At 40.8% G+C, this 26,286-nt stretch overlaps 2 protein-coding genes across 2 annotated transcripts; one reads left to right on the top strand and one right to left on the bottom strand.

The window, feature by feature from the left end:
* Positions 1 to 209: 209 nt before the first annotated feature.
* On the bottom strand, positions 210 to 8,163 carry gask1b (golgi associated kinase 1B). The gene is made up of 4 exons (XM_062393032.1): positions 7,187 to 8,163; positions 5,129 to 5,346; positions 3,592 to 3,818; positions 210 to 1,384 (listed from the first exon to the last, which is right to left on the bottom strand). Exons 1-4 carry the CDS (start codon positions 8,055 to 8,057, stop codon positions 1,177 to 1,179), a joined length of 1,524 nt encoding a protein of 507 aa, XP_062249016.1. The 5' UTR covers positions 8,058 to 8,163; the 3' UTR covers positions 210 to 1,176.
* A 1,266-nt stretch (positions 8,164 to 9,429) lies between these two features.
* tmem144b (transmembrane protein 144b) lies at positions 9,430 to 16,786 on the top strand. Its single transcript, XM_062394015.1, has 12 exons — positions 9,430 to 9,658; positions 9,744 to 9,911; positions 10,015 to 10,137; positions 10,606 to 10,705; positions 10,867 to 10,947; positions 11,074 to 11,152; positions 11,346 to 11,425; positions 12,029 to 12,147; positions 12,547 to 12,666; positions 14,250 to 14,347; positions 15,261 to 15,314; positions 16,275 to 16,786. Exons 1-12 carry the CDS (start codon positions 9,553 to 9,555, stop codon positions 16,356 to 16,358), a joined length of 1,212 nt encoding a protein of 403 aa, XP_062249999.1. The 5' UTR covers positions 9,430 to 9,552; the 3' UTR covers positions 16,359 to 16,786.
* Positions 16,787 to 26,286: the final 9,500 nt, after the last annotated feature.

The following is a 26,286-nucleotide window of genomic DNA, read 5'->3' as shown; positions in this document are numbered from 1 at the left end:
GCTTTCGTTTTTTGACAGGAAATAAATGATGCACAATTTAAAACTCACTCAGAATAAAAGCAACTTTTACACAAACACAATAAAGTTGATTGTGTGTCTTGTCTGCAACTGACAGATAATCTGAAAATCATCAATCAATAATGCTAAGTTGACAGGAGAAGCTACAGATCAGTGTCAGAGATAAAACGATTTGATCTGTCAAGGCGGAAAACTTTGGACACAAAACAAACTTTTATTGACAGCTTCAACAATTAGAAAGAAAAAGTACAAAAATAAATAAATACAATAACAAATAAAGGGTCATGGCAAAAAAGCAAGTGTTTTCGTAGTGAAATAAAGTCACAAGAGAAAAGAAAAGTTCTTAAAGTCCTTCAGTTTAAAATTTACAGTCACTGTCCAGGTTCTCCTCCAATCATCATGACAAATGTTCACATTGGGCGTTTTTTAAAAGAAAAGATATAAAAGATTCAATAACTCATCGTTCAGTGTAAAATGTTCGACGCCACATTCAGACAATAACTTTATCGTGTCGTTCTTTCACACGGTGAGAATGATAGTTGCTGGAAAGCCTCGGGAGGAGGAGAAGCGATAACGGCGGCGTGTTCTTTACAGAATGACAACGGCGTTTTTTCCTCTGGGGAGAGAAACGAGAGAAGACTCGGCAGACGGGAGAAAAACTAATTAGTTTCCTTCAGTGAGAGTTAAAGTAAAAGTCAAACATAAGTTAAATTAAAGAGTTTCTCAGTATCTCATGAAAATTATGGTTCAGATATGTTTCCTTACATCCATTGATTAATTGAATGCTTTGCAAATATAGGGTTATGAACAAGAAATCGTATATGTCATTTTCTAAAGGTCAGTGGATGATTCATAATAAGTCCTTCATTAAAAAAATTAATTTTTTAAAATAAATATAGAAATATTTTATAATTACTTCTTTATCCTGTTTGATTTGTATAATATTCCATTTAAAAGGACATGATCCTGAGGATCAGGGCCACACTGATGTATGCTCTCATACTCTTGGGATAAATTACGTTATGTGTAATAATTACCTGATGTTTTTTGATCCAGACTAATTCAAAAAATGTCAATGTTTAAGGCTCCAGTGTTTTGTTTCAGGACAAAGTGAAGTCACAGGGATCAAAGTGTTAATTTGTTTTTTGTTGGAGCTCGTCACGCGTTCGTTGTGACGACTTTGATCCCGTGTGCGTTGATGTAGGTGAGGAGGACCTTCGCCCGCCTCTCGATGACGTCGATCAGCTTGTCGATGCCCGTTCGGCCGCCCTGGCTCTCCCAGTACGTCTGGTCCAGGAACAGAGACTGGAGGAGTCGTTCCCTCAGCCTCCTGCTCCTCAGCACCGACACCGCCTGCTCCGGGAGCCTGCACAGACAAGTTGGGGGGAAGGTTCATGTCTGAGGAGCAGAGGTGATCTTGGCTGTTTCACTTTCTGCAAACAGCTGTAGAGGACGTTGCATGAAAATATGACTTGGCTGCAACTTTATCTTTATCTATAACGCTGTAATACTGAGAAGAATAACTAACCTCGGGTGTTAAAGGCCCTGAAAACAACATCTGGAGTGAAAGAACAACAAGGAGAGAAGGCAACAGATTTATACCTGTTCTACATTCCATATGTCAAAGTCTAAAATAAATCCCAACCAAGTTATATGTTGTGCTTGGGAACTGAGAAAAGAGCCAATAAAATGAATAAGAGAGAGACTGTGACGACGAGTTCACACGCTTAATATTAACCTGACTCACAAAAGTATATCATTTATGTACTGCTACTTTTTTATTACTTTTCCTAGCTCATTTAGCCCCCCCCACGCTGCCTCTAAAACACTAACTTAGCGTTAAATCTGATTTGAAATATAAACACTAAAAGCTGTTGTTGCTCTCTCAGTTCTCGGTTTATTTGATTTTCCTTGTGAAATCTGATTCAGCCTTATAGTCTAGTAAAAGTCCTGGATGATTAGTTATAATATTTATTCTTAGGCAGACGTTGATTCAGCTTCACGGTCATTTGTTGCGGCTGTTGTTTGTGATGCTGTTGAACTGTGTTACTGAGAGGTATTTCACGTGTCTATATAACACAATCTATATAAATGAGGGCACTGAATTCAGAGACGTCTCTCTGGATAATGCAACAGAGTCAAACCGTAAAACGCAACCTCCAAACTTATTAAGTTGAGTAAACACCTCCACAAAACTCTGTCAGCAAACCAAGATAATTACAAACCGTAGAATTATTTGTGCAGACCTCTGAGGTCATGTTTTTGCACCTCACTGTTTTTTCTCTGTGGGTTTATTTGTTGGTTTGTCTGGAGGATAACACAAAAAATGCACAATACTTTCCACGAAACTTGGTGAAAGGATGGAACACGGGTCAAGAAGGGAAGGTTTTGTAACCATTTCAACTTTTTATGCAACTTTTCCAATAAACCGTAGTGACGTACCGATCTGTGATGAAAGGGCCTGAAATAAAATAACTAGACCTCAGTTTGTTCAGCTTTATAAAAATCAAAGATGAAAAATAACCTTTCAGGTCAATGAAGATCCAACAGGAAATAAAAATAATATGTCTTTGCAAAATTTTGACCCTTATAATTAGAACAGAAGCAACAGTTTCCACGAGGAGACACCAGTGTTCTCGACCCAACACACCACATTGTCTCCCCAGTGATACCACTCTGATTTAATGATCAAAGGATGGATGAAATGAAATGAAAGTCTCTGAAGTAATAAACAGGAACATGACATTTAGTGCTGCGTATACTTTAATTTGATGAACCAGATCTAACATTTTCTAAAAGTTTGAAGACTTTTGAACAGTTTTTAAGATTATACGAAGGTTGAAACATTTCAAGTTCCAAGTGTGATTAGAAATGACTGGTTATCATCTGTTAAAGTTCATTTGTAATATGTGCAAAACCTAAAATCCAGAGTTTCTGAAAATACCCGACAAAGATTCAACAAACTCAGTTTCAAATGTTAAAATGAAAAACAATTAACTTCCTGCCCAACAAAAAGATCTTTAAGAATATAATGATCTCAGTGCTCGCGGCCCAAATAAACTGATCTGGGCATAAATTATATTCTCACTCCACAAACATTTTGTAGACAGGAAAAAAGGATGAATCTAGAAACCAAGTCAATAGACTAAAATTAAATATACATTTTCATGTTTCATATGTTTTATATTGCTTAGTTTTATCTCTATTCTTGAATTTTTTTAATAGTAGTTTAGGTTTATCTATCTATCTATCTATCTATCTATCTATCTATCTATCTATCTATCTATCTATCTATCTATCTATCTATCTATCTATCTATCTATCTATCTATCTATCTATCTATCTATCTATCTATCTATCTATCTATCTATCTATCTATCTATCTATCTATCTATCTATCTATCTATCTATCTATCTATCTATCTATCTATCTATCTATCTATCTATCTATCTATCTATCTATCTATCTATCTATCTATCTATCTATCTATCTATCTATCTATCTATCTATCTATCTACATCTCTATCTATCTACATCTCTATCTATCCATCCATCCATCTGTTTAAACTTACTCAGTGATCCCCTCCAGCAGCCTGAAGTCCAGGTTGTCCTCGTTGCGGTCGAAGAAGCCCTTGTTGTTGGTGAACACCAGGTGTCTGGGGTCGTGACCCCTGTGGAAGATGTTGGCCAGTAGGAGGCGCTCAGGGTCCCCGCACTCTGCACGGTGTGCGAGCTCCACGCACTCGTCATCCTGCCGGGGCCGGAACCCGCAGCAGCTCCCGTCCAGACGGTTGTGAATCTGAAGAAAGACATTTTTCTTTGTGTTTGATGTTGTGAGAGTAGAGCAGAAGATGATGCATATGGATTTATCTTCCGTATTGATATTTCAGATTCCTTTCCTCTCCCTCTTGAAGTGTTTGATGATCCTGCCTATCAAAGACTTTTTTATCCTCCCTCAAAATTCAAACGACTTTCTCAAGGCTCCACACTCTCTTATCCACTGATCGTCCTGCATCTGATCCACCATTTGATCTGTGGAGGTTTTTATAGGTGCTACCAGATAGAGAGGACGCAGCATCTGGGAGGTTTGATGTCAAAAGTATTAGGAGCCTCTCACAAATGGAGCACAGAACAGAAAACATTCCAGAATATACCTGTCAATCAAACCAATGAGCCCCTAATCAAACCCCTTTAGAATATTGTCGAGCAAAAAGTTCTAATCTCCCCAACTCAACATCCTGTGTCATAGACTTTGTCTCAGTTAATGAACACAGGAGGAATTAAAAAATCTGACTTTAGCCTGATGCGTAACAGAATTCTAATCAACTCATAAATGATAGTAGCTGATGAGCCTCATCATTTCCTCAGTGGTGTCGAGGCCATGTTCGTTCACACTAGGAGGTTGATTCAGGACAAGCAAATCTCCTTCTATGACATGAACAGAACTGATTTCAATGTTATTCAGGACCTAAAAGATGAAATTAATATCTCCATTATATTCAGTCCACTTGTGTCTTTAATGAATGTTTTATATGGTCTGTGGAATCCAGTTCCGTCCTTTCAGAACTACACCTCAATGTATATTGGAGATTTAGAAAAGATTTGGAATTTTGGCCTATTGGGCCTCGGCAGAACTGTATGTGCTCTCCTGAAATTCTAATCGATACATGTATTCATAAGTAATCTGAAATAATGAACTTTAAAGATGAATGAACAATCAAATCTGGGGCACAATGACCTCAACTATTTTGAAAACCCTCACACTGCATCCCGGACTCCTTCATGATCAACAGATTTATGTCAGAATATCTTCTGCGAAACAAAACAAAAGGGCCAAAGCTCAGCAAATGTGTCCTTAGAGCCAAAATGGGACCAAGAGAGAATCCTCCTACACAGGAAACAAGACATGTATTCAGCCAAGGGATATTTAAGCTTTCTTTTCTACAAACAGCTGTTGGAGGGAATTTATAATGTCAGACAAAAAAAAAGCTAAAGTCATCTATGAAGCATTTTTTGAATTTAAGTAGCCTGTGGAGACTTTATCTGTAAAAACAGAGCGTTTATCTTCGTTGAAACAAATGTGAAATGAATCAACAAATCCTTTGTTACCTGTAACAAGAAGTCAAACAGAGCGAGTTTGCTCCACTCGTAGTGATGAATTGAGCCGCAGTCGGAGTCGGGCCTCGGGTTGATGTTTCTCTGCCAACACCTTTGCTTCAGGGATCTCTGGTAGCCCCCCCATGTCAGCCTCACAGTGGCCCGGCCCGCAGCGAGGCCCTCTGGGTACAGAGACGCGTCCCACATCGCCACTGGACATGGCTGGCCGTCTAAAAGAGGGAGGGATGCACAGATCCCACGGTCAGGTTTCAACAACTGCTCAGTCTCACTGAGTTTTTTAAACCTATTTTTATCCTGGAAAAACCTACTGACCAGTGGGCACACTGGTGCCGTCACTGGAATTTATGCAGTTAGCACACACATGCCTGGAGGCTGCACAGTATCTGCTGCGGGTCACTGAGCTCATCACGACTGCAGAGAGATGAAGAAGGGATTTTCTTTCTTTCCCAGAATGTCTGAGATGGTTTTGTGCAACATTAACTCACAACCATCAGTGATGGGGCAAGATTGCTTCATGGAATGAGTTGTTATATTTTTTTTCATGTCGTTGCGACATCATCTCTCGCAACAAAGAGCAGAGGGAAGTGGAGTGATGTCTTTTAGAATGCTGAGTTGTGTATTTATGAATATTTCATACTTTAATTTTGCTCAGCGTTCATTTCAAATCAAAGCACTGACAAATCAAACTCTGTTGATTGTCAGAGGCAACGTTTTTTATTGTTCTATTCTGCTTGAAGACTAAAATCCTGTTGGTCATAGATGGAATAATGGTGGTGAAAGCAAACAGCTTGTCACCTGCGGTTTAAATGTCCCTCAGGTTCTACTTACACCGACTGGAAGAGCTCATAGCCCTGCTTATGTTTGAATTGAATTTATAAAGTGGATTCTAGGACATTCAAACATGACCTTTGTAATAGAATCTAACCTCAATGCAAACTCCCTGATGTCAGTGACATGAGGAGAAGAAAAGTTCCTCACGACGACATTTTATCTACTTTGATTATGATGAGTTTGATTGTGTTGGATTATCGGAGCGCATCTGTCCCGCGGCTACACCACATCTGGTTTACAGGAAAATCCAATGAATTCATCCACGGAGGCGATGACTTACTCAATAAACTGGTTTGATTTAATGAAGTGATTTATGGTGTTGGTGGTACAATGGTTGTGCAGCAAGATCCCTGAACAAGACAAACTGTTTCTATCACCTAAAACCAATTCTGGCCTCCATCCATTGGCTTCCTATCTCTTTTAGAATTGATTTTTGATTACTCTTAATCACCTCTAGACGATCTAGACGATCCAGCACTGAGCTCTTCACTCGGCTCAATCTGTTCCATTTTAAATATGATCGAACCTCTGGAGCTTTGGCTCCTCGCCTCTGAAACAGCCTTTCACAGTCTATTAGATCAGCTGACTCTGCAGCTTCTTTTACATTTTGTCTTGAACTTATTTTTATAGATTTGACCTACATTGTGTGAGCTGAAGGTTTTTCCAGGGAGTTGTTTTCATTTGTGTAAGTGAATACCTGCATCTGTTAATGCACCTTTCATTATTTACACCTCTCATAATCTTTTAACTATATTTGTTTTGTGATAATAATGTAATCTTGCATGTTTTTATTTTGTCCTGGGAAAGAAAAGTATGCTTATTCACTTGAAAAGTGCTAAAAATATCTCAGAATCTATGGCGAAGCTCACTAGTTCACTTAGGGTCTCGGGTGTTATTCGTGTTTTTATCCATTTCCCTAAAGCACTGATGACATTTTTATGGTGTTGATGGTGCAATTTGCAGTTTAGATCATGAAAACATAAAAAGTTGTGCGATCATGAAACCGTCGTTAGACAATGTAATTTATCCTCCACATGCAGAATATTCCTCTCCCTCTTCACTGCTCTGTGTCACTCCCTCCTCTTCTTCCCACTGCCACGCTCAGCAGTTTCCACTCTGTGCGATGAACTACTCTCTGTCCCTTATGGAATCCACTTTGTTTTAAAAGTGGCCAAACTTTACATCCAACTTGGATCAAACTCCATCCGGGGAACCTACCGTGTAGAAATCTGAACTTTCTTCCCACGGTCGGTAGCGTCCTGTTCAGCCCCAGCACTCTGTCCAGATGGAAAGCAAAGACCTCAGTGGTGTCCACGGGGCTGGTGATGACTCCACACCGCCCCACGCACACACTGCCCCGTGCTGTGGTGTGGTTTCCTCTGGTCCCGGTCTCCCCCTCAAACACAAGGAGCGGTGATGGAGACTCCCCGCGAGAAACTTCTCTGATGCGCAAAACTTTGGCATCTGCAAGGAAGCGCATGGCACCCACGTCCTGTGCGCTGAACCACTGCGGTGCACGCTGGCTGTAGATTCGTATAGAGCTGGTGTTAGCCACCTCATCTCTGTGAGAGCTGTGGATTACATCTAAAGATTTATAATCCACATCCCTGGTTTCTTTCCAGAGAGTCTTGGGTGCAAAGTGGCGGTTAATCTGCCCCGTGTCTCGCTCCAAAGCGCCAAGTTTGTCCTGCGTAAAAGCGGAACTGGCTGATTTATTCTTTCTCAACTTCCTTCGGAGCTTTGGCCTGATTGTGCCCCGAATATTCGCAGGTTTCAGGCGCTTGAACTTGAGCGTTATGTACACCACGTTGGACCGGGTCGGGACCACAGAGCTCTCACCGGTGGGCAGGTCCGCAGAGTCCAGGAAGGCACCATCGGTCTCCAGTCCACGGGTGTGTCGGTACTTGTGCTTGTCTGTCCGTCTGTCCCGTTGCTGCTGAGAGTATCCAACGTATGAAACCACAAAAAGCAGATAGACCGCGCATAGTGTCGCAATGATCAAACTCCTTCTGGAGAGAGGGCACCTCCAAAAGCTGCTCGTCAGTCTCAGGACAGGGAAGCACAGCCAGAGAGAGCGAGACTTCCCCATTAGAACTTATGTTATCTTCATGGTTGAGTGTCTTTTTTGAGACAAACTCGAACCAGGGAGGAGCGCACAACTTCCCAAACGCATCCTGGAAGGGAGGACTCGTGGCCACTATAGGGCACAGAGACTATTGCGCACGGTGCGCAGAGGACAGAGCTGCTGGGAAACCACCCTCCAACCCAAACATGAAGCCACATGAATACTGTCTTTCTCTGTCAGATGCAGAGTGGACACATGGTGGGATACGCGGGGACAGGGACACCTCATGGACGTGTTGTGAAGTCACCAAACAGCTCGCATCCCTCTGGAAAGTGTGTCTATGGAAATTCCCCTTAAACTACCTTTAAAAAGTAGATATTAAAAATAAGTGACAGCTAAAGTAATCAGGCGAATGTTTTAATAGCACTTTAGCGCAATATTTGCTTCTATATGGATCTTTATGGATTCAAGATATCACAACAGCTGCCACAATCTCATGGTTGAGGCCTATTATTCTCAAAGACACTACATTTAATAGGGACTAGATTTAAATACATAGGCCAAAGACGAGGGTGATAAATCACACCTTCATTCACTCATTCATTATGCATCAATGTGTTTTAGGCGACATCTGCTGGCCCTTGTTCTTAATAGCCTGCGTGCAGGCTAATCATATCAAATAGACGAGAATGTACTAGACTATAATAGATTTGAATTTAATAGATTTTAATATAAAGGATTACAATAGACAAGATTACAATCGACTATACACTAGAATAGATTAGAATATAATAGATAAGAATAGACTAGACTAGAATAGAGTAGTTTAGAATAGACTAGATTAGATTTGAATAGACTATGGACTAGAATATACTAGAAACAGAATAGATAAGAATCAGGAAGTTGCTGGTAAGGGCTGAGTGCAGCAGCCTTTTTCCACAGGATTTCCTTAGAGCAGGTTTAAATATAGAACTATTGTTGTGGACCATCGTCTGCTGATGAACAGATAAGCGTTGTCATCTTCAATGTGTCTGCTGACCCAAGAAGCCAGTAAAGGGGGGGGGGGGGGGGGCTGTGCTGTCTGTAGGTGAAGGTGTCCTGTCCAGTGTAGTGAAAGACGCTGACCCAGGTATATTTATGATATTCCAAAGGATAAAATGCATAAACAGTGGGAATATTTAAATAAATTCATATAAATATATATATATATATACATATATCCAGAATATAAGGATATATATAAAAAAATATTAATATAAATAAATTATAAAAATGAAAATATAAATATATTAATAATAACTAAAATGAGATTATTTCATCTCATATTAAATTGTCTCTGTCTCTGTCCCCTGCAGCCTCATGTATCAGACAGAGCGATTAGATAAGTGGCTGCACCTGATGTCATTGTCTCCTCTCTGCAGACACACTCACACACACACACCCTCAGCCTGACACTCATTTACTGCCTCAGCTGGTTTTCAAACTGTGGCCACATCGAGAAACAATATCTAGTTTTAACATGTTCCAAATGAAATGTCCCCTTTGGCTTTTATTAGTTGCCTCTTTGTTAATGGTGAGCTGTCACAGCGCTGAACAAGGTACGATATGTGCAACTGAACGACTGAGTGAATGATTGTGGGCCTGGATGTGGCTGTTGGTGTCTGAAATCTATTAGATTTGTTTTATTTTGTGGCTTTTAAACTCCCCCAGGGGCCCGTTATGATGGAAATACAGTGTTTGGGAAACTGGAAAGATTTGACTCAACCTTCAACTCAACCGACACGACTCACTTTGTCTACGGAATCACTGCAAACGTGGCTGCTGTGTTGTTGTATGGAAGCAACTTTGTTCCTATCAAAAAGACAGAGACTGGAGACGGTAAGAACACAGCGCCTCATTTCATCTAAAGAAATAATGAAAACTACAGTTAAATTCTTGAGTGCTTTTAAAAAAAGGTTAATGGCCTACTCTCTATTTGCAGGGATGTTTTTTCAGTGGGTGAACTGTGCAGCAATATGGATTGTATCTATGGTTGGTGACTTGATTCTAAATTCGCCCAAATTCCACCCTTTCGCAATGCTTGGAGGAGCAATCTGGGCCACAGGTAATGTATCGTAAAAGTAAAACTTCTTCCTGGTACGATCCTGAAGTTGTTCTCAAACGGAATTAAGTCTTCAAGGGTCCATCTGGATGTTTGTAGCAGCAGATGGACTCAAAGCATCCGTCTGATTCTGTCCATCTTAAAATGTTGATGCACTTCTGTGAGAGTTGAGAACCACTTTGAGGACACTTGCTCCAAAGTGTCCCTACTTCATGCTACGCTGCCATGAGGTGCAACACATGTCACACATGACAAGGCACTTTGCTGGCAGATGTTACTCTTATGCCATATTTTCTTTTCCTCCAGCTGTGAGGAGACTGTGGACAAACACAGAGGACAGTGCAACAATTTCCCCTCTGATTTAAAATCCCTAAGAACCTTGTAGATTGTCCCTCCTGTCTTTATTGGTTGTGTGAATGGTGCACTATAAGATAAAAGTGCCGCTAAATTCTCATTCCATGTCGTCCACAGGAACTATAGCTGTTGTTCCAATCGTTAAAGCTATCGGCCTCGGCCTTGGGAGTTTAATTTGGGGATCCTCTAGTTTGTTGATGGGCTGGGCCAGTTCAAGGTGAGTGAGACAATATATGGTTTTCTTTTAGTTTTCTTTTGGTGACTTGTAATTGAACCTGTAACTTTTGAAAAAGGCCTTCTGAGACATTAATGGTGTGAAAGCAATTCTTTTCGGTCCACTTTCTGGCATTAAATCAAGGAAGTGTGTGTCCCTCTCAGATTCGGCTGGTTTGGGATCGCTCCTCAGGATGTGTCCAGGCCGATATTAAATTACTGCGGAGCCGGGTTGTGTCTGCTGAGGTGAAATGTCTTCCACCTTCTTCCCACTGACGTTTTTCTTCTGGCTATTGCAGCAGCAAAGGAATTGTTTTCGTAGCAGCTTTTTTTTTGGGGGGGATGACTGATATTAATTTTGTTTTGTTCCAGCGGGCTGATCTTTTTCTTTGTGAAAGCAGAAGTGGACCTGAATCCCAATTCAGAATCAATTCCATTACTTATCGACAGGGTGAGTATATTGATCGGGCGCTAGTTGGTTTTTCTCACCTTCTCACAGGAATGTACATTTTAATGATATTCTCAAGGTACAATGGGAGGCTTGATCAATTCTTACTGCTTTTGTTCAAAGGGAGATGTGAAGGCTCTGAATGTTGTGAAGGATGCCACAGTCTCAGTAATAGAACCATGTTCTTTTTCCACAGAGAACTTATTCAGGCAGTTACGGACCGACTGCCACTGAGTTCTGGATAGACCAGATCGGACAGAAGACTAGGCGGGTCATGTGAGCTCAACTCATTAGCAATCAGTCGGTGCTCAGGAATAAATTTGACACTGTTACATTATACAGCTGCCGGCCTTGTTTAATCCTCAATGTGACGTGTGTAGGAGTTGAATCCCATATATTAACTGCTCACTGAAACCATTTAATTCAGCTAACTTAACATTGATTTATAATACTTTTTAAATGGAAAAAGAGACCTCCCAGCATTTCAAGGAAAACTAGTTCAATCTATGGCAGTTGCTGGTGGGGGGGGGTCGCAACAATACGAACGTTGCTCTCAAGTGCCACAAATACCAAGTGAGCATTTCTTCGCGTGAGAGAGACAATAGTATTATTGCCTCTTGCATGCGTGTGCACAACTGCTGCTGAAACAATGAGGTCAAATTGTCTGCATGGACGGTAAAATCTTTATGGATGATAGCGCAATACACCAAGTTAAAGAACCCTTATCTTAGTCTGGTAAGTGTGAAATTCGTTCATTCTCAACCACCTATTTTATCAGCTTTGAAGAGAATCCTTGAATTAACCTTACTAATTGAACAGTGGAGAGTAAACCGCGGCCGTTATGCAGTTCTTCACCCTGCGACTCCTCCTCTTCCTCAGAGGCTGCCTGCTGGCCGTGGTGTCGGGGCTGCTGTACGGCTCCTCCTTTGCACCGATCCTCTACATTAAAAGCCATTCATCTTGCCAGGAATGCATGTTCAGTGGAGCCAGTGAATACGGTATGGAATCAATAATAACAACTTTAAATATTACTATACCCATACATGCACTTTAAAGACACATGATGGGGGAGGGAGGGGGGAACAGTCCAAGAATGATTAATGCCTTCTCAATTTAATGCGCCCTAGTGTTGGTCTATAAATAACATTGGCTCCACCAGAGGACTTGGTGTAATATCCGGTTTTCTTGAGGAGTCTCTAAAGTCTCTGTGTGTGTGAAGATCTCAAAAATAAAAAATCTTGCTGCCCTTTTGTTTTGATTTTGATTTTCACTTTATTCACTGACTTCCTAATAGACACAAGGGACGATACAGCTGACCCAACCTTTTCTTTATTGCAAAACCAGAGGTGAACACAATTGATGTACAACTGTTGTTTCTTGTTTCGTCTTCTCCACAGACCTCGACTATGTGTATGCGCAGTGCTCCGGCATCTTTGTTACCAGCACGATGTACTTCATAGTCTACTGTGTTGGTATGCGCAACAGACCCAGGGTTTACTCCAGGCTCATCCTCCCAGGTAAAGGTTTTGACAGACATGTTTGATTCAAGCCTGTGACATGAATGTGGTCATTTGAGTCGTCATTGACTGAAAATGAAACCGTTTTACGCCCATCAAGGACCTGATTGTTGTATAAGTGCCGTTTTACAATAACTAATCTCTCTGAGCCTCATCAAATTAAGTCTTGGGGACACACGGAGTAACTTGCTCATTGAAATCCTTTTGCACTGGAATTATTGACGTTGGCTTGAGCCAGAGTCCCTGAGGGGTCAGAAGGTCACTGCAAAATGCTCCTCATCAAACTATTTCCTTTTTGCAACTTCTGCATTTACTTAAGTTCTCATTTAAGTAAATGAGAACTTATTTTTCTCAAATCACGATTTAAATTTAGTTAATTTTGAAAAGAACAGCAACCCCACAGTCTTTCTTTAAGCCTGGCTCAACTTTCTTTCCTGTCTACATCTTCAGTTTCTGGTGACATTGGCAGAGATGTGTTCATTGAGCTCTGCAGAAATCCTCGAGCCAATTCACGCTGCAGCCTTTCACTGTAGCCTGAGACTGTCTATTCTTAAAATAAGACCTTTCCGAACAAACATCAAAAATCAAAGCTGTGTCATTTTCTCTAAATTGTGTAAAGTGTTGGACAAAGTCAGGCTGCATTTGAAGAAATCCTGAGAAAATTGGGTTTCTCAGACTTATTCAGACATTACTTGATAGGATGAGAATTGTCGGGGGATAAAAGATGTGAAAGAAAAATGTTCTTCTGGTAAATTCAGCTTTTTTCCCCTCATCAAATACTTTAAAAGGAAATTGTCAAAAAATTCAAAGCTGTAACAGGTGAAGGCAGAATCATCTTGATGTTTAAAAAAAAAATAAAAAATCCATTAAAGGTTGGAACCTCCTGTGTGCGCCACCCTTTGTTGTCTGTGCCAAAACCACAAGCTGCTGCCCCAGATCTGGCATGTGGTCTGTGAGCCGCTGTTCCTCTCCGGCTGTGGGGAAACTGAGCGGCCCGGCAATAACTACCATTTTCCACCGGTTGATTGATTTTCTGTGAACCACTGAGCTGTCGGCGCATCAGGGCCAAGCGGGCGGGTCTAATAATAGCCTCAGTTTGACTCTCACCAAGACGCCAGGAATCAGCTGTTGTTGGGGGGGGGGGGGGGGGGGGGTGAGGACTATGACAGCCTCCTTTTGCCGAGCTGCAAGTGCAAACACACCCGCTCAGGTAACCCCTGAATCACCGAAAGTGCTCAGGGGCACACATGTCCACTCTGGCTCACAACCTGACGACCCATACAACTTCAGTTTTAAGCTGTTGTGTGGTTTACAGCTCGGTGGACGGAGCCTTGAAATTGGACTTTGTTCCGTAACACCTGCGGCGTTTGGCCACCGTGTCCTGATTTCCTGTGAAGCGACCGATTTAAACTGGGGCATGTGTCTCTACCTTAGATCAACTCTTCACTTTGTTTCCATCTCTCAGGCCTGTATGTGAGCATTTACCTAGATTCATCTCTACATTGAATTCCTGACTCTATCCCAGTTTAATAGGTTTTCGTCTCAAGCACTTGTACATTCTAACATCTCATTGTGCTCTGCAGGTCTGTTGTCTGGACTGATGTGGGCTCTGGCTACGTACTGCTGGTTCCTGGCTAATAACTACCTGAGTGCAGTCGTCACCTTCCCCATTATCACTGCAGTAAGTACATCTAAGCCGATCCCTTAAATCAAATCGAGATGCACCAACATTTACACACTTCTAGATATCAGACCCCTAATTAATATTTCATCCAGGAGCTATTAATTATTCCCTGGGAAATGTTCAAAAGTCTCACAATGTTAGAGAAAGTGACAAAATCCTTGATCTGCACCGAAAAACTCTATGGATTCTTTCCTGACCCGTACTGTATTCGTCCCTGTGTCAGGAAAATCCAATCACACCAATCAACAAACCAGAAAGGCCCAGCAGTCGTTATGAAAACACATTTAAACCCTGGATATTAAACCCTTTTGGCCTAATCTCGCCTATAAACTGACAGGCATGGAAATTGAACTGGGGCCTAAGGTAAATGTTCCATAGGTTTTTATTTAGAGGTTTTAGTTTTGGTATCTGAAACTATTTCACAGAAACTCAGATGTCCAAATTCAAAAAGAAAGTTGTAGTAGATTAATCCATTTCTCCATATGGCACGTATTTGTTCAGTTTTTTGGATTTGCCGGTTCAATGGCGGCCTCTTATTGTATTTTATAACTTGGTTTATGAAGCGTTTGGAAGGCAATGACTTTTAGTCTTTGGTCAGATGAACAAAATGTCTCAATCGGGGGGGGGGTTTGAATTCATGTGCTCGTGACAAAAATTCTCAAAAGCTTTCATCTAGAAAAGTTTTGAATTATGTTCCCTGGGACAGTTTTACAGACAGTTGGCCAGTGAGTGTGGCGCCCTCATAAATGTTGAATGCACTAATTGTAAGTCGCTTTGGATGTAGGCGTCTGCTTAATGATATCTAATGTAGAGTTTGTAAATCAAAGACTTTGAAAGTTCTACAAAGTGGAAGCAGAGTTAGGGAAAGTGATTTCATCAGTCAACACCTTGTTGGATTTCTCCTCTGTAGGGATACGGTCTGGTTGCAGCTCTGTGGGGATCCCTGGTTTTCAAAGAGATTAAGGTGAGGGTCACAACATGCATCATGCTCGATCACTGGCTCTAATCCACTCAGTTCATTGGTTGTATTGTTGTTCAACTAATACTAAACATGTTTTTATATAAAAGCAAAGAAAAAATCAATATTTTCCATATGACAAATACTAGGTGGAAATACGTGCGTAATATGTTTCCGAGATTATCACAGCCTTGGATATCTCACAGATAAGCAACACAAACGCACGACCAAACGCACACACACAAGCAGGTACACACAGGCTGTAACTTGTATATAGAAATTTGAGATTTTCAGTTGTTATTGTGTATTGAGTGTTACATAAATCCTGTGTGTGTGATGTGAGAGAGATGAGCAGCGAGAAGGTGTAAGAACAGCTCAATGGTTGTTTTTCTTTCTACGATCTTTCTAACCCTGGAATTTTTTACTCATGCCTCTATCTCTCTCTCTCTCTTTAAGTCTATATCAACAAATACACACATCATTTCAGTTGCAAACATTAAGTTTCTTGGTTCGATCATAAATAAATTGTCGCCCTACAGCAGACCAAGAAATGGTATGTATTTTACCTATATGCCATATATGGGGAAAGTGGGTCAATATTATGTTAAATTGTAAAAAATATACTTTTGAAGCCAGGACTTCGGAATGAAACCATGAAAAGGTGGAATGCACGTTTTATGTCTACTGACAGAGATTAAAAAAGCTCTTGTGAAGGGTTTCAATGGGGCATTTTTGGGGTTGACATTTTTTAATCAAATCTCAGTGTATAGGGTAAACTGTTAAAATAAATGTATGAGGGGAAAATCTTAAGCATCTTTCCAGGTAACAGCTCAGGCAAACTACAACAAACTGCATTTGTTATGACTTTAACATCAAGAAAATGTGATGATTCCATTCAGCAAAAATAAGATTTTAAGAAATAACCTTATTTTTATTCCTCATATTAAACGTATGTGTTTCCATCAGGGGATGACAAACTGCCTTATCTTCTTCTTCGCCTCCTGCGTCGTCCTGACTGGCTCCGTGCTGACCGCCATCTCCAAGCTTTGATTATGCACATTATCTGTCAATTAAAACATCTGACTGTCATTTTTCCTCCATTTCCTCAAACTCTTTGAAAATAATGACCTTGTCTTTTTATGAAACTCTTTGACTCCAATCAGATTAAACCCAAATGGTGGAGTTCAGTGTCGGATTTTCTTTGATTTGCAAAATGTCATTTTGAACCAATGGGGTTTATGCTCTGGACAAGCATTGGATAGAGTCTCTCACAGAGAGGACGTTCGTCTTTATGTTAATTGAAAATGTGCTTGTGCTATGTTCAGGTGTTGGTAACAAAATACACCTTTCTGAAAGGGACTGTCATACTTATACGTACATGCTGCAGACGTATACAGATGTGGTGGTTGTATGTGTCAGCACTTGATGTTTAATTCTGCCTTTGTAAGACTAGACAATTAAAAATATTTAATATTGTACCAAGTTGTCACTTTCTTTTTTCTTTTTTCCCAACAGGTCACTCACATCCTGCTGAGCTGCTGACACACATATGTGCCTTGCTTCTACAGACATATTCTAACTATATGTGCTTCATATAGAAAAGTGACAGGCAGAATTATTAGGCCTGAGTTCATGGCACCGTGAGTCTTCTCCCCAAAGAGCCCAGAGTGCAGTGATGTGAAACATTAAAGCTCAGCGCCGTAATTGAGCTCCATACGGGACAAAAGATGATATAAAAGTAGACATTTCTCTATAGATATACCAGTATGGTGCTAATTAATGAGATCTTGTGCCGCAAATCAAGTTCTGGATGACGTTACAGGGCGGCTTCGATACACAGTCAAGTGAACACAGTCAATTAAAATGTGGCAATAACGTAAAATTAAGAACCGTTATTAATTAAATGCGTTATACTGATATTGGGCTTTTATGATACAGGAACAATGAAAATAGATTAATTGCTCAATGCAATACTTAAAAACAGAGTTTCAGTCTTTAAGTAATGTAAAAAATGTAAAGAGGCTAATGTAACTGCTTTTGCATAATCCAGCTCAAAGACGTTCAGTCATGTTTGTTTATTTTTAAAATGCACCGGGGGGGAAAACATGTAAATCCACTGAGCAAGATAAAAAAAAATCACAGAAAACCAAGAACTTTACAGTTGATTCAGCATTTTACAGAAAACAACACGGTTGGCAGGCGTGCAGATGGGTTCCCACAACTAAAAAACATCTGTGTTCATTGTGACGGAATTTGTCATCTTGAAATGGCCTTTTGTTGTAACTAGCCAACTGTAAGGTCTGTGCAGGGACCATAGTGTGTCAAGCAGAATGTTCATATGCAACACTTGTCGGGGGGGTGGATCAAAAAAAGGAGAAATGCTCAGAAATATTGATCAAGGCAAATCTGTGAACTAAGATTTAATTAAAAAAAATTAGCCTTTTGTCTGCTTCAAATGGGAGCAAAGCTAAAAGCGTTGGATGTACATTGCATTGATCTGGTGTTGATTTCACGGCACCATGTCCCCAGAATCCCCTACCATCTCTGAGGACCATTTTAGGATCTTTTTATAGACTTGTTTTTCTGGTATTAATGCTCCAGCAGATGGAATACTGACGAGACAGAGGCATAATAGAAATGAGAGAGGACACAGTTCCCATGAGTCCGGTTCTCACAGACAGAGATGTTGTGGAGAATTGGACCCTAATTTGAAGTCTTTATTTGTCTTTCATTATTTTCTTCATGTCATGCAGAGTAGATGTGCTGATTGGAATGTCATGAGATGTCCACCACATCAGCTCAGTGTTATTTTCTATATATCGTAACCAGGGCCGGCCCTAGCAAATTTGGCGCTCTAGGCAAGCTTCACTCCTGGCGCCCCCCCCCCCCCCCCAAAAAAAAAAAATATTTTTCAAAACGATTTTCCAGGAAAACTTAATGTAAAATTATTTCTTTCTTCGTCGAAGTTACTCGGACTTGGCTTGTTCTGACAACACCAAGGAGGTACGTACCTTGATTAATGCCTCATTTTACCCTAATTCTAGAATAATTTTTTTAATATCATAATATTGGTTGGAGATATATGTTATGAGTCCCAAAATTGATACCACAGCAACAAAGTATATCTGTAGAATACAGCATGAATGCAGCAGCAATAACAACACGGAGCCTTCAGTTCCTCATCCAGACTGCATCTTATTCAAATTAAACACAATTTCAAGTACAAGTATTTCTCTGAGTGTAACTGCATTTTAAGTGCATAAAACATACATTCAATTATTATGGTGTCTATTTCCTCCAAACATCTTAATATACATTATCACTCATAAAGAAATATAAACATTAACAATATAGATCTATTGAACATAAGCTTATAACTGGTCTTTATAAGGCACAATAACAATACATGAATTACAGAGTCTGTGTGTGTCGGAGCTGAACTACACACTGTAAAGTAAACAATATACTATCGCGACCCGCCTGCAAGACGACGTGCAGGTAAAATAAACACCTATACAGGCCCCGTCCACCTAGTGCGCGAGTGTCTCCCCTCACTGCCCAGCGGAGTTTCTAAGTTTTACCACTCTAAGTAGAAAATCAAAACAATATCAACTCGCTCAATGACACCCGTGTTGATCAACCGAAGTTTTAGGAGCTAACGTAGGAGACTCTCACCCACTACTAACCTGTAGAGTACAGAATGAATGCAGCAGCAGTAAAGACACGGAGCATTCAGTTCCTCATCCAGACTGCACCTGACAGTGCAGAGTTCAACTGCTCCCGTGCCAAACGTTCCACCTGAGTGCTGCTGTCATTTAACTGATTTCTCTAATGAAACTACTTAAATTACTTTAAAAGTAATTAAAAACAATTATTTGGGCCATACCCCATATAGAAGGGGACGCAAAAAACTCTGTCCAGCAAAAAAAACAAATATATTTTGTCCTATTTTATTTTTTATTTTTATTGCTCGGAGCAGTTTTTGGCGCCCCCCTCTGAGTGGCGCCCTAGGCAACCGCCTATGTCGCCTGTAGGAAAGACTGGCCCTGATCGTAACAATGTGAATGTGGTATTCACACAATACTGCTGTTACCTTAAGTAGGCCGAGCCCTGGATTCACCCTACTGGAGATGTTAAGTCTGACAGTACGATTGAAGAGCCTTTTCTTCTTTCAGCTTTTATTTTCCTCGGCTTCATGTTGAGAGTGAAAACTTGAGACAAGACGAGAATAAAACTACTTGAATTTACAATTTATATAACAGTTTGTTTTCACCTTGCTGTCATAATCCTCTTAAAATTGAAAATCACGCCAGTGAAGCATCTGACAGCATCAAGAGAGCGAAACTACATACAGTACGTACGTATAACAACACTGAGAAGCTGCACAGCAACAGCTGTATTGTATTTATATATATAATGAAGTTAACATTCTAACACATTTAAGATGGTATATACATTTAGATATGGATATAATTTACCAAAAACACTTGGACATATGTCAGTGCGATAAATCTTTGAGGAAAAAAAAGGTTGGCGAGTACTATGACATTTTATTTTGGTCCATTCTGATTTGCTAACATGGAGAAGGCGGGGTTTACCAGCCACCAGGGGGCAATGCGGATGATTTATCTTCACTTTTAGTAAGTTATGTCATCTGTCCTTATATACAGTCTGTAATAAGCTGGCTACCATGCTATTATCTGCAGTCTGTAGCTCATTAGGTAGGCAATTAAACATTTTATACAATTCATACATTTCACCTTATCAATATTTTAACTAACCTAAAACAGACAGTAACATTTTATATACGCTATATATGCCTTTGCTACATGGCCTAACTATTCCGTTAATCATCAACACTAATGTCTTTGTGATTTGTGAACTGTTAATAATTATGTTATTATCACTTATTAGTTCCTCTCTTCACGTGGTGACAAGCGGAAAGCTTGCAGACGGCTGAACCTTTGAGAGCTCGACCAGACAGCTCACCTCATCAAACACCGAACTAAAAGCGTTCTCTCCAGTTTACTTCCCACACACGGAGGTATGATGTGAGATGACAAGTCCACAAGGCTTTAGTTTGAAGAGTTGTATTTTCTGCAGACTTCGTTTTCCGCAAAGTTCCCCGGAGCTGCTATCGTCAATTTCATTCACCAGAGTTAAACCAGGATACAAATGAACCCATTAAGAGGCTCTGAGGCGCGTGTGTAATTCACTGCGAAACGCACTTAATTGCCAAAATTGACTGGCTGCCTCCACTGTCCTCAATTGTTTCATCTCACGGCTGAAATTTGCAAGTGGCGAGGACAAGAAAGTGCTTCAGCGTGAAGTGGGGAAATTGAGCCTGACTTTGAAAGCCGTCCTTAATTTATCAGGTGTTTCCAACTGTGTCCTTTGTGCGCTCGAACACACAGGGAAATTTGGTGGTTAAGTGCAGCAGTCGTTGGCTCACAGGACAGAAACTACATGTGAGACACATTCGGCTTTAAAGCCACATCCTGCTTCTCCCGGGCAGCGGCAGTAAATTGAAACTGGCTGTTGTTCAAACTGGAGCAGCGTTCGCCACACACCGTGACTCCTCAGTGAAGAACTGGGGGCCAGAAAGGAGATTTGTCATAATGGTGTTGTGCTCTTAAACAGGATTAACACACACACACACAGAATCCCGATTCACACATTAGCGGTAAAATGCTTTGTCGGCTTGTTAACGCACTTTCATTTCCACTCATCCAATTTAAGAGTTCAGCGGAATTAACATATGATGCAAGAGGATCTGAGGTTTTCTGAATTAGGTGCAAAAGAGTAAAGATCTATTAACAAGATTTGCTTGACTGCTTTGAACACATATGCTTGATGATTTAAGATGATGCCGGCCACACATGCACTTAACTCCGCTAAGGAACTTATCTTCTCACCAGTTGGTTTGTTTGTCGGCAGGATAACTCAGAAACCACAGCATGTATTTGCACAAAAGTTGGCGGGAGGACAGGGACAAGAGAGAACACACTAAACTCTTATCTCCTGTATCTTCAGTATCTTCAGTAGATTTAAATGTGGTTTCATTCCTGGACTGTTGGGCTTTGGCAAAGGTCTGTGCTTTAGTAAAATGTAATAACATAATTATTACATCCACTAAGGAGGTTATGGTCTCACAAACCTGTCCATTTGTTGTTTATATGTTTTTTGCCCAGCAGGATATCACAAAAAAAAACTGAACGTATGAAAGAACCAATGGAAATTATGGTGCGGAACCGGGACTTTATTATTATTTTCTTGTGTCACATTGAGACACGTGTTTTTTTGACATTTGTGAAGGATTTCCCCGGGAATAGCTTATCGATCCTGAAGAAAATGATGCACATCCAGTGGACTAATATACACAATTTGGTGTAATTAGCTTAAATTTACGGGGACTGTTTTGGTCTTGGTGTGGGTTTGTGTTCTACTGAATTCCATTTAACTATACCACTGTAAATAACCTGGATATTCAGTTGGTTTCGATGAGGTAGTGATTGATTATACAAGATAGAAAACTCAAATTGGTGCTTTTATGGGTGCATGAAGGTTTTCTTTGGACAGGCCCTGAACTAACCAGCTGCAGGCTGTAGCTTTGTATCTTACATACAAACTAATCTTGATCTGTCAAAGCACAGATTTGTGTATTGTCAACCTTAGAGTCTTAAAAGTGTAAAGCTTTTCATTAGTCAACCAAATATTAGAGCCTGTAAAAACATCTTTAGTTCGGAAACTTAACCAGAAAACCTTAAAAATGTTTCTTTTATATATTTGTAACATGACAAATGTACCATAAATGCAGGAAGCTTATTGATTTGATGTTCTTAGCCAATAAAATGGCCCGAAAGTAGTTTTCTGAAATATAAAATTTGAGTCAGCTTACTGTCTAAATTGAGAAAATATGTGGAGGAGAAGCAAGGTGGAAAATCATCAGGACAGATGCAGACGTGGGAATTGAATGATTGGTGTATAGACAACCTGTTAGAAAGTGAGTGGTGGATGTCCTCTGTATAAACAGGGGCTATCTAAAATGAGGAGGAACTGGGCAGGCAGTGGACAGGCTTCAGGTATAATGACCCGGGGTCAGAACCAGAGTGTGACAGCTGGTGGAAAGAGACATCAAGGGGGAGGTGAAGAGACATGGCAGAGGAGACGTTCTTGACAGCGTTGAATGCAGATCTCGGTTTTGCATCAGTCTCGCTGTGAAGTTAATAATTAATGAGAGGATTGCAGCTACAGCATTTGCAGGGACATTTTAAGGTAGTTAAATCATACCACACAAGGCAAACACGATCTAAGCATCTTTTCACATCCGTTATCCCATCGTATGGATTGCTAGATTAAAAAAAAAAGTCCAGTGCAGTTGAACAGATCCAGCAGAGACGAGTGACAGCCCAGGCGAATTTGCTGCATGATATACGGAGCTGAAGATACAGTAGATGTCATTCAGAGAAAACCTTGTGGTCTTCCATCTCTCCTCTGACTGTCAGTCTGTCTGGGGGGACAAACCGTCCTCGTAGGCAGATCAGCGTCCACATAAAGCATAACAAAAATTGGAGTGGTAACGAAAAATGATAGGATGAGCTCCTTTAATATGAGAGACAGCTGTGCGAGTTCCTGTCGTCAATCAACCACTTACTCCTGTGCAAAACATTTAATCACATGACTCATCCAATTCAAGGTATGGTTGGGAAACTGGGTTTTGATTGACAGTCTTTGTCGTTTGGTCACCCGGTTGGTCGTCAGAAGGATTAAGCAAAAACCATTTAATACATTTCCTTGTATCCAAGGTCTTTGACAGGATGTTTTATTTCACATGTGAATTCTCTTTCTCTAAACTGCACGTTACGAGCTTCCTCCTCACGGTTACCTCCATCAAGGACGTTGTGTGGACTCCGTCCTCTGATCAAAGTCCGCACCGAAACCGTCAGACTCCTTCCCTGACCCACACTGAATCCTCCCATCAACTTCCAAGGGAGTCTATTGTGTTGTTTTTGTATAATCTTGCTAATCTATTAAACCAACAAAGAAACAGCTGGGGTGAGAACCTAACCTCAATGGCAGACATGATTAAAGCTGTAAAATGGAAATGTGTTTTTTTGTTTTTCCATATGCACTGACTCAAGGATAGAGTGATGACTATCGGAAATTGTGCCCTCCTTCACTTTGTGATTCAATGGTACAACATGGCTATTCAGGGCGCAGCTTGACATCCTAAATTACCATGACCTGGATTCACATGTCGTTTTTGCCCAGTTGCACTCACATCCCTGAGTTTTCCACTAGTTATTTTCAGTACTGACATTTTCTAAATTTATTAAATGATCATGAAATGACAGGCCGACCTTTTTTTTTCAAGGTCTGCCTGAAAGCAATGTGGTCACATGCTGGTTATCAGCTGTTTTACTATGAGAGCTGCTGGTGAGTTTAAACAGCGACACGAGGACGCTGCATGAGGTGAAAGGGGGGGCGTGTGTGCTAGTGTACTGGAAACAACAGGAATTTAGTCATAACTGTTTAGCCACTTATCCGAACCGTCTTAGGTTGTAGCTGCAGCAGGGGCTATGAAACATGGCTTATGGAGGCAATCAAGTTACCACAACCCTACGGCCACAAGGTGCGTCACAAATCAAACTTAAAAAGGATATCATTATTAGTCCATGATGCATAAATATCAAGTTGGTCCTCTTAGTTTGATTTCACAGTGGCCCACAGTGTGAAAACCATGATCAGCTGGATGATCACAGTGACAAGCAAGTTGACACTGGTTCAAAACTGGGTCAACATAGATGGCCGACAACAAAAAGTCTGCCGATACCTTTTCGTAGAAACATTTTAACGGTGTTTACAATGAAAATGTAAAGTGTATCCTCTGCGAAGGAAAGATAATGTGTGGCAGAGGTTCAGAAAGGAGCTCGTGGCAACATATTGAGTCTTAGTGGGAGAATATCTCCCACAGAGCTCGAGGATTCACACCTCATAGAAAATACTGTGAAATAGTGGCAGAGATAACAACACATGGTGGATTTACCTTCAAGTGTGGGGAAATGCACCTATGCCTGAGCAGCACTGAGCAAGAGAGGGTGTCAATCTCTTTATCCCTCCTTGCAGCTACTGCAAAGCTGCATTTGCAAATGTATGTAGTGTTCATTCTACTGTATATCAACACGAATGGTTTTTCTTTTGAATCAAAATGAATGTATCTTCCTGGGATGAGAACTTGTGCTCCCCTCACAGGAATTTCATTTTCAGGAGAAGTATAAAGCCTGAAAATTCTCTTTTTATACTTCACCTTTGGGTTACTTCAAAAAAAGTGTAGTCTATAGGAACAATGCAATTACTGATGTCCTCAGACTCCGAATTCAAAAAAACGAATGTCCTACCCCTCCAAGCTTTTTAATTTTGACTTTATTATGACTAGTAAATTTACAACACGTTAAGCATACTTATATACAGCAGTTCATTTTGCCTCAGGGGAGGGCACCGCTTTGTTCTCATTCAATTATTTAATGGGTGAAATAGAGACTTTTTTAGCATGACACCACAGGACCTCAAGCTTTTTGCTAAATCTGCTGCTGAGTGAGGTTTCATTGAAATGGTCCTGTTTATACTTCTCTCCCCACCTCTCCTGCTGTCCTTTCCCCTGATGAGCATCCTCCAGAGACTCCTAACCAAGGACACACTTCAAATCGAGCCCCTCCAGTGAGCTTTGGGTCTGAAGTACTTGTAGAATTGTTTTTAAAGCCAGCCAATTGAATAATAATGATTACAAGTGAAGTGATGTCAAAGCTAAAAGTGGCCTTGATTTACAAAGTCGGCCATGTTTTTAAGGCATGACTGAAGGCACAAAGGAGAATTCATCTTCTTTATTGGACATCCCAACACTTGAATGGATTAAAACTGTGTCTCGTTCAGGGGCTGCATCCTTCGGCTCATGAGGGGAGGAGATCTTTGAGAGCCAGGTAGACCTCGAAGGCTGAATCGAAACAAAAACAGTCCACGGAGAATTTTTTCTGTTATCAGCTTCACCAGCTGGTGCCTCCAATATTGCTGTTGCCTAGCGAGAGATCTACAGTTGGTACGGGGAAGTTTTAATGCCGTTGGCAGCTGCTCGGACGAGTTGAAGCGTTGATTCTCACGCGTTGTACATCTCGCCGCTGCATGGTGTCGCAACAGAAATACCAAGAACCCTGAGATAGTTTGGGCCTGGGAGGAATGAGAGGAAAATGTGAATATGGTCTTGGGTGCTGATTTAAATGCAACAAAACAACACCCATCTCCAAATTGATGTGCTCAACATTCAAATGTCAAAAAGTCACTGTGTTATGCATCTGGCTAAGATAATACAGGAGGCCTTACCAGATTCAGAATGCCACACAACACTTGTCAACATGTTTATTTTCCTCCTGGACTACATAGCAGTGCCTGTCCAGCGGGTCAATCAGCATGCACAGTGTATCCTTCCATAACTCAGCTGCACTGCTTTTCAATCAGCCTAAAAAGGCCACATGTCAGTCTGGTGCTCATTGACATCCACTGGCAAGACAGGGCTGCTCTGATATGAAAGTCAAGTCCCCTATGCTTGTCCACAGTGTGAGTCCTGGATCGGCACCATCTATTTGAACTCAATCATACAGACTTATTCTCCCTCTCGGCCTCTGCTGACGTCATCTGTTTTGGCCGTCCCTCGACACGAGGCCATCTCGTTTGTGGTTCCAGATGGCGGAAGGAGCTACCACATGCTCAGAGCAGGGGCGTCCCACTCTAACTTTAGGAATCACTTGAAAACTCATGTGTTCTGCAAGCACCTCCTCTCCAAACATCTCTAACATCCCTTACTTGCATTTAATTTGCACTTCGTTACCTCTTAATTCTCTTATTGGACATATTTGGTACTAGGTGCTTACTCCAAAGACTCCACTGAAGTTTGAGTGTTGATTCTTACTTATTAGACCCTTGAGAT

The sequence above is a fragment of the Platichthys flesus genome, chromosome 8, assembly GCF_949316205.1.
Source record: "Platichthys flesus chromosome 8, fPlaFle2.1, whole genome shotgun sequence".
Classification (NCBI taxonomy): domain Eukaryota; kingdom Metazoa; phylum Chordata; class Actinopteri; order Pleuronectiformes; family Pleuronectidae; genus Platichthys; species Platichthys flesus.
Note: the sequence above shows the minus strand (reverse complement) of the source record. Positions and strands in the feature narration are given on the sequence as shown.